The sequence below is a fragment of the Schistosoma haematobium genome, chromosome ZW (assembly GCF_000699445.3).
Source record: "Schistosoma haematobium chromosome ZW, whole genome shotgun sequence".
Lineage (NCBI taxonomy): Eukaryota > Metazoa > Platyhelminthes > Trematoda > Strigeidida > Schistosomatidae > Schistosoma > Schistosoma haematobium.
Genome location: NC_067195.1, coordinates 86,693,052 through 86,709,192, shown reverse-complemented (window position 1 = coordinate 86,709,192; position 16,141 = coordinate 86,693,052). Strand labels below are relative to the sequence as shown.

General features: G+C 41.5%; 1 protein-coding gene across 2 annotated transcripts in view; it reads left to right on the top strand.

Annotated features, from left to right (window-relative positions):
• The first annotated feature begins 14,217 nt into the window (after positions 1–14,217).
• The window catches only part of GFM1_1 (elongation factor EF-G), a 33,836-nt gene continuing 31,912 nt past the window's right edge, over positions 14,218–16,141 (top strand). For both annotated transcript variants that reach the window (XM_051212587.1, XM_051212586.1), the window contains exons 1-2: positions 14,218–14,333; positions 14,367–14,486. In XM_051212587.1, coding sequence (XP_051072778.1) covers positions 14,256–14,333; positions 14,367–14,486 — 198 coding nt within the window. In that variant the 5' untranslated portion in view covers positions 14,218–14,255. The remainder of the gene's footprint in view (positions 14,334–14,366; positions 14,487–16,141) is intronic.

Sequence of the window (16,141 nt, the reverse complement as noted above, 5' to 3'; positions counted from 1 at the left end):
CATTAGGAGTAATAGGCGTAAGTAATTAAGTAAGCGCCAACCAGACTACAGTAAGCCCTGATTTTGAAGATATGATTCATCAGTAAGCTCATATCACTATTTGACAAGACCAAATACAATAACGCCGTTCCTTTGTTGGAGCAATACAAATATTTGTGCCCAAGATGCATATAAATGCGCACGGCCACGTTGATTGAAATAAACCAGAAGCTGAGTCAGGACGTCTAGATTAGCCTGGAGTGCACATACATCCCCTTCCTCTATCTTAGCTCTCCAGATTTCAACATCAGTGTAAAGTAGAATCACAAGCTTAACGAAACGCAGGAAGTCATCCAAACAAAATGCGAAAAGTAAAGGACCAAGAACAGAATCTTGGGGTGCTCCACTAGGTACTGTATTTAATCCCTAGTGTTTATCGGCGATCCAGTGAAAAGTCCTTAACATACTTCAACAGTGTCAGAAGTAGCAAAGAGCAGTGATTACCAGCTAAGGACAACTCAGAAGAGTTAATGGAGTTCTTCGATAGTGCGTTCGTGTCCAGAAGCGCTTTGCTGCCTATAAACACAGAACGTGAATTGAATTCTTCGCCAGTGATTGAAGCAATAACTAGGCATCTATCTGTACGATTGTAAAGGAACTGGAAAAAATAAGTTCTACCTTAGAAGATGAAGGATTGTGTTGAGATTTATGGATATATTAGAAGTGACTGAATGTTATATAGTAGTGGCACTGGTTTCTAACCATATGATCATTAAAGCTGAACATAGAATATCTGAGAAGACTTGCAATAGACTACGAGCACCTGAAGAATATCAAAAAGGTGGATAAAAGAACTCTGAACCAAGGCAGTGCCAGTCAGTCAACCACAAAGTAGGGCCAGGCACATATATGCATCAGTCCAAGTTGCCATACCGCATTAGCACAGCAAGATGAACACCGGGTTCATAGTAGTTAATTCAATGGTGGTAATATGTAAAACAAAGATCGCATATAAGAATATAGTACAGGAAGAAAGAATTAGTACATAGAAAGAAAGAAATGAAGCGATTTTAATCTCATAGTTTGAGGGAAGACAAAGAGTGTATACACCGACGCCATTGTGATCGATTCTGAGACATGTCACCAAGAGTCTCCAACCATTGGTTACGATAGTCACATGCACCCCAACCAAGTAGTCTGAACCTACCAGAAGTTAGTGACTTAAACGACTGATGCCGTGCTTCGGTTTGGCGCGATCACTATATATAACCTCTTCCTCTTTATGTTAAACATATTATTCTATCCCCATCCAATATGTGATCTTCAAAAGTCCTCGGAAGTAACTGCTTATCGCCACGATAGGAAGAGTCAATGCAGACAACGGTGTGACTTCGAACTGAGGTCATATATATTAAATATTCTGTTCCATAAACTTAGATTGAACTCAGGTTGTAACAATGAAAACCATTTAATGATTTTATGCTCATCGAGATACTAAGTTTAAAACAGGGAAATAAGCACATTCGCACTATTCAGTAATAATCAATCTCATTCTAGTGGCTTCCTCTGATAGAGATTTTAGGATACTGATTAATAGTGCAGTTGTATTTACGACCAAATATTATTTATCAATCAACATCCTGCCAACCCCATTGAAAAAAGCCACCAATGTGAGACTGATTATTGTCGAACAGGCCTCCAACGGAACCTTAAGCATAGGCTGCCCCAGAATCAGTGTGAGCTAACTGACTTCAAGAGAGATTTTGAGCTGATGCTGAACAGCCAGTCAATCTGAGTGGTTGTTATGCCCTATAACTTCTATTTTGCTTTATAAATGACCATGATTGATGCGGATTGCAGCAGGTTATAAGCTGTACTCTGAAATACCTGGTGACAGGGCTGATGATAATTACAGCTCTTCAAATAACAAGAGTATATCGTCCCTTCGACTGTGTTCAGGGAATCAGTCTTAATTGGGGAACAGAACAGAAAACATTGGAGGAAACTGCTGAAAGATTAACCATCTGGTTTGACTTTATGATGCATGGCGATGAACGGTTGTATGGATAAACTAGGATAAATCATTTTTCCTTTTTACTCTGTATTTTATACGTAGGCTAATCTAATTGTTCGATGGTGTTACAAGTTGAGTTGAAAGAGTATATTCTGGGAATTTATTTACATAGACAAGTAGTAAGAAAGGCAACAATTCAACGTGACTCAACATTTGTGAGGGTGGCAGATACAAGCAAATATATATTGACACATACATTGACAACACACACATTCTAAAGGTCATATATAAATGAGAAAAGAACCAGAAAGATCAGAATAATTAATCTAGTCAAAATGATAACCGGTATGTGTGGGTTGTTGAGATGGATAGAATATAAGTAACAATTTTTATTACCCAAAAACAGCTTTTCAGTACACAGGTGTTGTGAAGAAACCACTTCGGGTTCCTTCAAAAATGCAATCATACACAAGTCCCAATATATTTTAAATAACATTCGCTGTATTAAACCAGTTATGTGGAACTTAGAGGAATGTTCGGTTGGCTTTGGAGAAAAAAAGGAGAAAAGTGAGGGAAAGAAAAGTAAAATATGTAAACAATTCAACAAGTGCGTTTGTAAAACTGGATAGGAATGAATGACAATGTATGTATTACAAAATGAATCAAAAAATAAGTAAATAAGAAAATAAATCTTTAATGTAATAAGATTCGGTGGCAAAATGATAGTTTGAGCAGCAATAGTTTGGAATGGTGCTACGAAAGTTGTCATTAAGTCCAAAAACTGTTATTATGCATCTTAATGTGACTTGTTAAAATATTTCTATACTAAATTACTTTCCCAATTTACTTGACGTTTAAACAATGTTCACGCAGATTTTCAATTTAAGCGTGTTAAGCATTTCACCAGACATCTCGAAATTATTACATATGTTTACTGGCCAGTCCATGCCGTTTTCTTTTCGATTTATCTTTCAGCTTATCAATACCCGGAGGATTTTTATCTCTCTTTTGACAGCCTCCAGAGCGTGAAAATTCCACTAGACTTGGTATCGAACCAACTTCACTTTGGTTCTAGTGGGAGAGTAGTGTAGTGGTATTCGTTCCTAACTACACGACTCTCTAAAGTGATCACATAATTATTCAGAACATTGGTATTTGGCACGCAATACCTGGAGGAGGTTGGCAATGGAGAATGCAGGAACAATTATTCGGCATGGAGTTATCGTTTTTCCGTAATTCATGCCTTTCCGCATTATGCAGAACCAGATATGTAAATAAATAATGTGATAACAATATACTATAATAATATCATACGACACAGCCCACTCGTGCAACGTCTTTGTGCCATCCTTGGTTACAGCTGAAATACAGCCTTCTTTGGTAACTGACCAGAATGAATAAACCACATTTAGGTCATCGACAAAAAGGGGTGGTTTCCAGTATTGGAAGAATAAACACACGTAAATAATCAGAAGTAGGAAGAGTGATGTGTAGTGGCATTGGACAATAGCCACACAATCCACAAAGCTGTGAACACGAGACTACTCAGAAAATAGATATTCAATATTTAACTCGGGGAAATGCCTAACAATGGAGAAGGCGCGGAGAATGAATTGAATAGACTGGAGTTGATCGAGTGGCATGGCTCGGCCATGCAGGCGTGGTCTCTACTGAATGTTACCTTATATCTTCTATTCATATTAAATATATTGTTCTTTCTCTAGCCTAACCTTGTTCTACATCATGTATTGGTAACTGATACGATACAGTGAGTTGGTGTAGTCGATGGTGTGACTTCCACGTAAGATCTTATAGATTAGGCAGTTATATCATGACAAATCTACAAATTTAGGATTAGGTCTATTATTAGAGCAGTACTAATATCATAGTAGACCATAATTCTACATTGGTGAACCCAACTAAAGAAACGCAACCCATTACTGTTAATCCTTATTTCCACCTTAACCTTCTCAATCGGTTTTTATTTTTGTAAACCCAGTATTCGTATAGTCCTCTGATTAATGGTCACATATATTATCGTAATGTTATATCTATTAGTTCACATAACTTACTAGCTCAATCGATAATAAAAGTTGATCATCTATATCAACTAATTAGCTTTGATGGTTCGTTAGCAAGCTTTAATAGCATTTACCTGCTTCAGCGACATAGACTTGTTTAAACATCAAGCTCTAGCAAATATGACCTGTTAATAGCGTAAATATACATTGACTAACAATGCAATCAAGGACTAAATAGTTATATGGATCTAATTCTCAGTGTTCATACACTTAACACCTCATCCTGTTTTAAACTACGCACTATCCTGTAATATCTTTCCTTCCGACCACTGCCTGCCTAATTTCATATTCTCGAGTTCCATTGCCAAACAACAAGGGTGACACTTCTCCAAAAAAATACGGTGAGTTCCAGCTATAAGTTTTCTGCAATCATAAGTTCATTTTAGATGGCTCATTCAATGGCACACACAATTATCTGGATTCATTCAGTTGTTCTGATCAGAGCGAGTCCCAAAAACCTCAACAGCACCAAGCACCCTGGAAGTGATTACCATACTGCATGTTTTATTCTGGATGCTTTTGGATAATTACTACTCACGAATGGAGTTATATATGTCGTCCACTGAATAATCTAATTTTCAAAAATAATCCAGGCGAGTTCAACTATTTTACTGGATGATTTTTTTGTACTTAACATGTATATGTTTTCCAGTTGCTTTTGCCACATTTGCAAGTGTCCCTAGGCTAAATGCAGTAACTTCTTATGGAATGTTTATAACGCGTTATATTCCTGCCTGAAGTTTCGTAAGCAGTCTTGACTTTAAAATTACTTTCCCTGGTCATGTTCATTATTTTTAAATTTTTATATACGTCAACAACCTGCATGTTAACCTGGCCCGTACATACGTTACACTATATCTTCATATCTTTTGAATTTAGAAATCATCTGAATCGCCTTTAACATTTATCAATAAACCCATCATAGTCGTTGTTGCTAATCGTATTTGGGTTTATGGATTGGTTTATCATATTAGCAGCCTAAAATGCGAACATAGTTTAGATAATAAGATTAAAAAACTAGGTACTATCAACTGCACTAGTAAAATAACTAAATCCCTAGGTGGCTGTTGGCTAAACAAACGTTTAAAATCAAAACTCATTAGCCTACTAGAATTAACACTAAACGAATATTTCTGAATTGAAATTTATAATTAAATTAGGCGTCTCGGGTTCTTTAACGTTATAAGTTTCTGATGATTTCGAATCACCTAAAGCAACAATACCTATTTTTCCACTGACTAATCCTCAATCAACACTATTGTAGCGTGGCGTCGAGTTGAGATTAACTGTGAACACCGCTACCCAGAAACACGTGCCAGATAAATCAGAAGGCGAGGATCGAGTGTAACCAGATTTATTTCGTTGGCGATCTCGTGGTATTGAACGAATACCGAGATCGTGCCAAGAAGTGGTACAAGTGGAAGCAGAAGACAGGAGTACGCGCGAACAGTACCAAAAACCGCGGAACAATGATGGAAGGTAATGGAAGCACAAAATGGCTATAATTAGCACAGTTAAACAAAAGCACATTAAAACAAACACTGGTACAGTTGGTTATAATAATAATAATAATTGTTTTTATTAAACCAGTCGTGTTCTCGTGATAAATGTGAGTCACTACAGGAGCCCCCCGCTAGAAAGGGTTTACACTTTCGATAAATAGCGGTTTGAATCGTGGGACTGATCGGCTGACGAGCGATTGTAGGACGGAAGAATTGGCGAACAGAAAAGCGATCGTTGATCGTCGAGTTGCCAACGAAGGTCGTTTTCGGAGAACGGTACCAGGAGCGATGTGTTGTATTTATTGTTTGAGTTGGCATGCTACACCAGAGTGGTTTGTATCCAGAATCTGAAGATGGCGTTCGTAGGGAATGCGGACCAGAAGCGCTGCAGACGAAGGACGAAACCACGTTGAGCCAAAAGACCAGAAGCGACCATAACGACCAAGTTCGAGACCAAGCGTATGCCAAGCATTCGAAACCAATATATCGACTGAGTGCGTTGACAAGAGCGTGGGTGGCCAATCCAGCTTTCGCCAAAGTTGACTGAAGTCGACGGAACCAAACGGAGATGGTCGAGGCCGAGGGCTCAGGAAACAAAAAGAAAATCAAAAAAAGAGAAGAGTGTAGCATGCAAGTAGCATAGGAGTATTCCTACACCGTATCGGTTGTCGACTGTGCGACTAGTCGAGGAAGCGTACGGGTAAACGTGCTCGGCGACCGGAACGTGAGCCTGCAATCTCATCCGAAGTCAAGGGCGGCGTGGTCTGCTGATCTGGACGTGAGACTGTCGTCTCGTCCGTAGACGGTGCAGATGACGCGTGCTGTTGACTGGGACGTGAGAGTGAGGTCTCAGGTGTATCTAGCGTGGGACCTGAAGATGGTTTGAGGATCCCGCTAGTAGGTTTGCTTGGTCTAGCATTGAATCTCAGGTTATCAGATAGGGTACTGTCATCGACGTGTGCTGGTTTGAGACGATCAATGCTGACGATCTCGACGCGGCCGTGTCGATCAACCTTGAAGGTCTTTTCGTGACGAGCGATCACGCGAAAAGGGCCTTCGTAAGGTTGTTGCAAAGGTTTGCGTACCGAATCTACTCGTATGAAAACATGTGAACAGGTGGATAACTCTCGAGGGAGAGCGACCTGTCGATGTTGTATTCGAGTTGACACCGGAGGCAGCGTTCGCATAAATGCAGACAGTCGATGGACGTAGTCTGATTTAGCGAAATTAGGTCTGCTCCGTGGTGTGAAGAATTCTCCGGGCAGACGCAATGTCGTGCCGTATACAAGTTCAAGGGCGGAACATTGGATATCTGCCTTCAAGCTCGTTCGAATACCTAGTAGAACGAGCGGTAAGGTTTCGCACCAGTCGTCGTTTTCGTGTGCCCGAAGAGCACTTTTAAGTTGACGGTGAAACCTTTCAACTAAACCATTTGAAGCTGGATGGTAGGCGGTAGTGCGTATGCGTTCCGTACCAAGCAGCCGAGTAAGTGAGGAGAATAGTGCGGACTCGAATTGTTGTCCTCGGTCAGTCGTGACAGTCGAGGGACAACCGTATAAAGCTATCCATCGTTCTACGAAGCGGTGAGCAACTGTCTCCGCCGTGATAGACGTGATGGGTATAGCTTCGGGCCATCTGGTGAAGCGGTCGATGCACGTGAGTATGTGATCATACCCGTGCGATGGTGGCAGTGGTCCTACAATGTCTAAGTGAACGTGATCGAAGCGAGCATCAGGCGTAGCGAATGTACCGAGAGGGGCGGCTACGTGCCTGTGCACTTCTGATCGTTGACATTGTAAGTATTGCTTCGCCCACATACGAACATCTTTATTCATGGACGGCCAGACGTATCGTGCAGTGATGAGGCGTAATGTAGCTGCGATACCTGGGTGAGATAATCCATTCAGGGCATCGAATGCGAGACGGCGATAAGCAGAGGGTACGATGGGTCGGGGAAGACCGGTAGAAGTATCACATAGAATGGTGCCAGAAGTCGTGGCTAGAGGTACTTCCTGATACTGAAGGGACGTAGAGTGTGATGCTTTTGTACAACTGGGATCGTTTGCTTGGGCAGCGGCCATAGCGGGAAGATCGAGCACCGGCAGGGTAACTGCATTCATTTGGATTCGTGATAGAGCATCGGCAACACAGTTCGACTTGCCTTGGATGTGACAAAGTTCTGTCGTGAACTGGGAGATATAGTCCAAATGTCTGCACTCTCGTGGTGAGTAGCGGTCAGACTTGGTATGCAAAGCATACGTTAAGGGCTTATGGTCGGTAAATAAAATGAATTGACGTCCTTCTACTGCGTGCCGAAAATGTTTGATGGCGCAGTAGGCTGCTAGCAGCTCGCGACCAAAAGCGCTATATCTCGTCTCCGTGGTAGTAAGGCGTCGTGAGAAAAACTCGAGAGGTTGCCAACTACCGGAGATGTTTTGTTGCATAACTGCTCCTATAACAACATCGGATGCATCAACCGCTATACTAAGCGTGGCTGATGGATCGGGATGGGCGAGAAGAGTGGCTTGCGCAAGAGCCGTTTTGATTTCAGTGAATGCAGTACGTGCAGAATCGTTCATTTCCAATCTGCGTGGGTTGCCGCGTAATAAGTCGGTTAGTGGTCGTAACCGTTCTGCCGCGTGTGGGATGAAACGACGGTAGAAGTTAACCAAACCGAGAAAAGCTTTCAGTCCCTTGAGTGAGGACGGCTCGTTGTACTCCTTTATTGCTTGCACTTTGTCCTCACAAGGAAGAATACCCTCTTGCTTGATAACATGACCCAGAAATATTATTTCTCGTTTACCTAACTCGCATTTGTCTGGGTTAACTACTATTCCATTATCCGAAAGGCGTTGGAATAATAGCGTAAGATGTTGATAATGTTCATCTACGTTTGATGATGCGATTAGCAGGTCATCAATATAGACGTGAACAAAATCGAGGTCTCGTACAATGCTATCGATAAACCTTTGAAAAGTTTGAGCAGCATTCCGTAATCCAAATGGCATTCGTAGGAACTCAAACAAACCGAAAGGAGTCGTGATAGCGGTATTTTCGATATCTTCAAGAGCGACTGGGATCTGATGATATGCTCGTACCAGATCGATCTTAGAAAAGATAGTCGTGCCCTTGAGCGATGCGATGATGTCGTGTATGTGGGGGATGGGGTAGCTATCAAAGCGCGTAACTACGTTTAGAGCTCGGTAGTCGCCGCATGGTCTCTAACTAACCCCATCTTTTTTGCGCACCATGTGTAGAGGAGAGGCCCATGGACTGTGAGAAGGACGAATAATACCAGTAGCTAGTAAATTGTCAAACTCACGCTTAGCAAAAGCTAATTTGTCCGGTGCCAGTCGGCGAGGTCGTGCTGTGACTGGCGGTCCGCGGGTGACTATGTGGTGTACCACACGATTGGTCACCGATGGAAGCTCCTCGAGTGGTTTAGTGATTACGGGGAATTTCTCGAATAAAGCGTGGAATTTATCGTCACGCGAATAAAAAGTGCCCAGGATTCGGTACGCGTTCATGTGGGCTTTACAGCCCATGAATTTGCTGTTCGACGAAGTACCGATTAGCTGCAGCCTACGTGAATCGACAAGCAATTCATAGTGCTGTAGAAAATCGATACCTAGTATGGCTGTGGGAACATCAGCAATGATGAACGTCCACAGATACCGTCGTCGGTTGCCCAGGTTGACCGCGAGTTGTCGTGTACCGTAGGTAGGAATGACTGAGCCATTCGCAGCGCGTAGTCGAAGCACTGTGGTTTGTGACTTGCTGCTACCTCGTGGTACGACAGAAACTTGGGCCCCAGTGTCTACTAGGAACCTAGCGTTCGTGCGGTAATCGTGCACATAGAATAGGCGACCAACCTGGGGTGAAGGGCCGGCGAGTACGGCCGCTTTTACTCGCCGGCGCTGGCGTTTACCGCCTTGTATGAGCATGGTGCTCGACAACGGCGGGCGCCGGACCCGAAGGACCTATGGAACCAGCACCAACTGTCACTCGCTTCCGTAGCCGCCTTTCGGCGTGGCCTGGAAGATCCCTTTTTGGGCGAGTGGTGACGGGTTTGCGAGAACTTGAGCGAGCTCGGGGGACGTAGGGTTGGGGTACGTTACAACGGTCTCGAAAACTAAGACGTGTGTGAATACACCCGGCCCTGTCACCATGAGCTGAGGAATGACCGGCGTCCATGTCTACTTTAGGACGTGCCGTCGAAGCAACTACATAGGTGTCTCTATTACTAGTCCTCGCCAAAATTTTGTCTGCTATGAGGGCTACCTGGTTAAGCGGTGAGTCCTCGAGCAGTGCCGTCACAGTAGGTTGGATATGAGCTGGTAGTGACTCGAGCCATAATTCCTTAACTATCTCCGAGTCAGATGCTGTTGGTCCTGCAAGAGATTGCAGGCGCGTGAGGTGATGGCTTGGTTTAGCATCACCCAAGGGGTGACGTGCTAACAGGGTCCTCAATCGTTCCTCCCTCGATGGGAGGAAATGTCGGAGAATTGCCTCCTTGAGGCGGTCATAAACATCAGGCACGTTAGAATTGAGGACGACCTCACGAACAGCTACTAAATGGTCCCCGGGTAATGATTCGAGAGCGTAGGCGTATTTTTGCCTTTGGCTCGTGATGCGACGAGTCTCGAACTGAGACTCTAAAGCAGCAAACCAGACCTCAGGGTCGTGGGGGATAAATGATACAGGTCGAAAATGAATGGCCTGTACGTCTGAGTCTATAACATTAATAGTATTCTTCTCGCTATCCGTCATGTCGTGTATATTATATATTAAAAATTAATATGAAAATATACGACAGACGTGGATAGATAAATAATAGACTCACCAAATTGGCTTCTTTAGAAGATTTGACCCGGGGTTGAGGCGTGTTCCAAACTTTGGGATCACCAATTGTAGCGTGGCGTCGAGTTGAGATTAACTGTGAACACCGCTACCCAGAAACACGTGCCAGATAAATCAGAAGGCGAGGATCGAGTGTAACCAGATTTATTTCGTTGGCGATCTCGTGGTATTGAACGAATACCGAGATCGTGCCAAGAAGTGGTACAAGTGGAAGCAGAAGACAGGAGTACGCGCGAACAGTACCAAAAACCGCGGAACAATGATGGAAGGTAATGGAAGCACAAAATGGCTATAATTAGCACAGTTAAACAAAAGCACATTAAAACAAACACTGGTACAGTTGGTTATAATAATAATAATAATTGTTTTTATTAAACCAGTCGTGTTCTCGTGATAAATGTGAGTCACTACACTATAACTACTTAAATTTAATAGTTTCAGGATATCGTTATAAAGCATTGTCATAACTTGACAATCACGTAATATGACTGATAAAATTAATGAAACTATTAACATAACCGGTCAGCAAATCGACTTATAATTACCATTAAATGGTGTTGTTTTCTTGGTATCTTCATCCATCACAGATGATTACAGTGTGTTTCTCTATCTGTTGCTCACTCAGTAAATATCTCAAAACCTTGTCAGTCTAATTGATGGTTTAGCGACACAATCATGCATGCAAATAATCAGTATAAGCAGTCAAGCAAATCTCCTGCAAACTGAAAACATCAATGTCGAATTTACCACAACACTGACTAAGGTTCAAACCATTATCATAGACATGAGTTGGGAGTGTACTCCCCCTGGTTACAACTTATGTTCTCCCTGTTAATCACATGAGCATCACTCACTATTAATCATCTTGTAAAAACTTATTTAGCTAAATACATCTTGCAGCACCACATCACTTCGTAATATGATTCATAGGCTTAACTGATTTTAATAACTTACAACCACTATATCTCAATTAAATCGTATTCCGCCTTATAATAAACTGCATACTTGCAACTAACTTGTATGCCCAATCAGCCGGCAAGTATAAATATAAATAAATAGTCTGCCGCAGATCAGAACATTGAGTCTAGAGCATGTCTCTTACGAATACACTCATGTTTAACGATTTGTTCCTAGCTATCTGTCCAAAATTCATATAATTATCACTGATGTATTTAAATTTTATTTTGATAACCATTCATGTGTATTAGTAATATTACTAAATTCTATCACGGTCAAGTAAAAATGAGGTTGAGAAAATCTCCCCGTAACTAAATAAACCGTATCAAACTAACTGGAACACTAGTTGGAATTCTTCTCCACGGTATACTTTTGTTCTTTCAGTTAGCCTACTAATACAGATGCAATTGGAATTCAACTCATATGGACAACTTACCGGCATAATCGTTATTTGATTTCATAATTTAAACCAAAACTAATACCAGTATTAACATTTCTACAATATTCATTATTTTAATATTTCTAAACACAAAATAATTACTGCCTATAAGTTAAGTTATTAACACGCATCGTTTTATTATTATTATTGTAATCCCATTTTTTATAGTTCAAATAATCTTCAACCAAATTTTCATTTTAAGCGTGTTAATCATGAAAGCAGATATTTTAAGATTATTACATGTATTTCCCGACCAGATGCTGCCGCCTTCTTTTTGATTTACCTTCCAGCTTATCATTACCCCGGGGGACTCTTCCTAGTCTTGGTAACCTTCGGCGCACGACAATCCCATCCAGTTCGGTATCGAACCAACATCACGTCGATTCTGGTGGGAGAGTAGTGTAGTGGCATTGGACAATAGCCACACAATCCACAAAGCTGTGAACACGAGACTACTCAGAAAATAGATATTCAATATTTAACTCGGGGAAATGCCTAACAATGGAGAAGGCGCGGAGAATGAATTGAATAGACTGGAGTTGATCGAGTGGCATGGCTCGGCCATGCAGGCGTGGTCTCTGCTGAATGTTACCTTATATCTTCTATTCATATTAAATATATTGTTCTTTCTCTAGCCTAACCTTGTTCTACATCATGTATTGGTAACTGATACGATACAGTGAGTTGGTGTAGTCGATGGTGTGACTTCCACGTAAGATCTTATAGATTAGGCGGTTATATCATGACAAATTTACAATTTTAGGATTAGGTCTATTATTGGAGCAGTACTGATATCATAGTAGACCAAAATTCTACACATGCTTATTTGTCAATATTGTTAGTGCATCGATAGTGGTTCCGTTTTCCGTAATGAAGCACCGCAGGAGATGGTGCTTGAATTGTTTATAAATAATACTGGGGTCATCTACATTGCTGTCATTAATTATGAATAATCTGGTTGTGTTAAGAGAATTTGATTCCATACATGATTGGAAATGCCGATTCATTGACAAGTCTAAGTTTTCACTACATTAAGCTTTATTCTGAATGGTCGAAAATACTTGCTTCGGAGTGAATTATTTCTGCTAATCAAGTTAAGTGAGCTCTGAAGCCGATATACGACATGGTGCTTGTGGTGTTGGTGCTTTAATTTCCATAACTTTCTATCTAATGTCTTAGAAGCATTTTGGCCCATATTGGTATTATAAATAACATGGTGGACAATTGGGGCAGTGCAATCAAGACGATACGTCAGATTGTGGTGCAGTCATCAAGAATCGCAACCTTTATTTGCTAGGCTGCAAAGCGCACCACTGGAAGGAATACAAATGAACTGGTAACAACAGCACATACAGGCGATTCAAACAAATAAGTAACGTATGTAAAAAACACAATAAGAGAAGACAGGCTTCACTACCAGATAAAGCTTATCGATAAATTTGTCTTCAATCTTAAAACCTTATTCTTTCACGCAGCCTCGCTTCAACAAGCCGAAACTAGAGTTTCCTAACTGCCAGGTCTTAGTGGCTCAAACAACAACGACAGTGACAGGACAACACTCGGACATTTCGATGGACTCACATCAACGTCGTAGATGAAAGCCTCATCCTTAACTCCACAAGACTTTCCGAAGTGAACCTAAGCTCTGACTCGGTATACCGGAAACTGCAGCATCTAAAAAAGACACTTCTCCTGGTCCGGCGACAAAAATGCCTTCCGAGCAAATCTTGAGTTGGTAACGTTGAAGCGCATTTTCGGTCAGTTCGATGGAAGAATTTCCCACACAACCTTCAGTAGTTTAAGTTGTCCCCGTCTATGGAAACATAGTGTTCCCTCCCTCATCTGAACAGGATAAGAACACAATGGAACGTATTCAAACGACGAGCCACGAAACCGGTCCAGTGACTGAAATTCAAGTCTCATGAAGAGCAGCTCTAACCACTGGACCTTTACCCGTTAGAGAACGGGCGTCTTAGAGGTGACCTTTCAATGACGTAGATAATCCTAAATACTTCTGACCATCCTCTTAAACACCTACTTAAGCTTAGTGGCAACATAAAGCCTAGGAGTAACACCCCGGAACTGGGAATACAACATACACCAACAGACTGTAGGCTCGCACTTTAGTACTCGAGAGAAGTCAAGTTCCGGAAATCGCTAACGTCTGAGGTAGTCGAAGTGACTTTCCAGGAGTCCTTTTGAAGAAAACTTGATATATTTCTCTATGAACTAAGGACAAAATTTTACCATAACTTACCAAGTTTTTTTCTTCTTCGTCTTTTATCGTTAATTCGCCTTGGTGCTAAACTGAAGGCATCGGTGATTCACCGCTACTAGATGCGGAAGCCCGTTAAGCGAAAGCTTCTAGTCGTCCAGATCCATTTGAAAACGAAGGCGCCTAGTTTCATTTGAAGGTCAACAGTATGCTTCATGTTGTGCGCGCTATACGCGCATTACTGAAGGCCCCTCCAGTTATTTTAAGAAACATATCAACCAATAATGTAAACTAGTATTTTAGTACAACTTTTGTCTAGAATGTCTCGGACCTTTCTAAAATTCGTAATATCGGTATATCTGCTCACATTGATAGTGGGAAGACAACACTTTCCGAAAGAATTCTTTTCTACACCAACAGAATAAACGAGATGCACGAAGTGAGTTCAAACTTTTGGCAAGGTTCTAATTTATGGACGACCTTTGAACAAATCTTAAGTGACCTTGAGAAATATTAGCTAATCAGCAAACAGTCAATATAGAGTAAAAATATGTACAAAACCAAGGAAATAAAGTGGATACACTTCTTTTACGTGGTTCACAAACTTGTCAAAATTAGAAAGACTTAGGCGTTCTAAAACCGTAGTGCATGCGGTAGAGGAAATTATCCATATGGCTACAGAATAGTCGGCCTCTGGATTCAGATTCAGATTTGTGTAGTAAGGACAGAAGGCCTACGGCCTATGTTATTCCTTTTCTAGTATGCTTCTGTGAGTGTCCAGTCTTTTCTTAAAAGAGTCAATTGAAGGTGCAGATACCACTGCTTCAGGCAGCAGGTTCCAAGTATTGATGACTCGGTGTGAAAACCTGTATGCCACGGGTATTTTGTTCGTTCTTGGCTTTTCTACTCGCCTGCTATGTCCTCTGAGGTGTCCCGATCTAGTGGGAAGAAAGAGAGAGAATAAGTTAGGTCCGAAATCATTTCTTAGTATTCTGTACATCAATATTAGATCTCCCCTTAGTCTGCGATAGGACAGAGTAAAGAGGTTCAGTTTTTCAAGCCGCTCTTTATATGATAAACCCCGGAGTTCCGGAATTGCACGCGTAGCTGCCCTCTGTACCTTTTCTAGTATGTCTGAGTCACCTTTTAAACAGGGGCTTGCAGCCTGAACACAGTTCTCTAACTTAGTTCTCACTAAGGATGTGTATAATGTGGTGAACATGGTAGTATCAAGCTTAGTGAATGTCCTTTTTAAAGCCCAGAGGGTTCGAAACCCCTTAACTGCGACCTCCCGGCAATGGGCCGTCGTCTTAAGATCATTGCTCACTGTCACCCCTAGGTCCTTATGAGACCGGACTACGGGTAATGACACATCCCCTATGTTGTACGTATTAACCTTTGAATCCCCCAAGTGCATGTAGACACACTTTTCCGAGTTGATAGGCATTAGCCACTCTTTAGACCAGTTTATCATATTATTTAAGTCGGTCTGAAGAGTAAATACGTCTTTGTCTCCAGTTATAACTCGCCAAATTTTTACATCGTCAGCGTATAATAACATTGGAGACTGTACTATACTTGTAAGATCATTAACGTACATTATAAAAAGTAAAGGACCTAGGACGGAACCTTGGGGTACTCCACTAAGTACTGGTCTCCAGATGGAGCACTTGGAATTTATTCTTACTTTTTGCCTACGACCTACTAGGAAATCCTTAATCCATTTTAAAAGAGGTCCGGCAATACCAAGGTTTGCCAACTTCAATAGCAGTCTATTAGTTGGCACCTTGTCAAAAGCCTTACTGAAGTCTATGTAGACAACATCCACTGAGTTTCCATTGTCTAGCGCATTAATCCAGAGCTCCCTAGCTATAAGGAGGTTCGTTGTACAGGATAGACCCTTTCTAAAACCATGTTGTGCCATGTTCAGCAAGTTATTGGTTTCCATAAATGCTGTTATGGTCCGTTTGATTATCCTTTCCAGTATTTTAATTACAACACTGGTGAGGCTTACGGGTCTGTAATTTGATGGAACTTGTCGTAGACCAGTTTTATGTATGGGAGTGACGATTGCGTCCTTCCAGTCCATAGGTA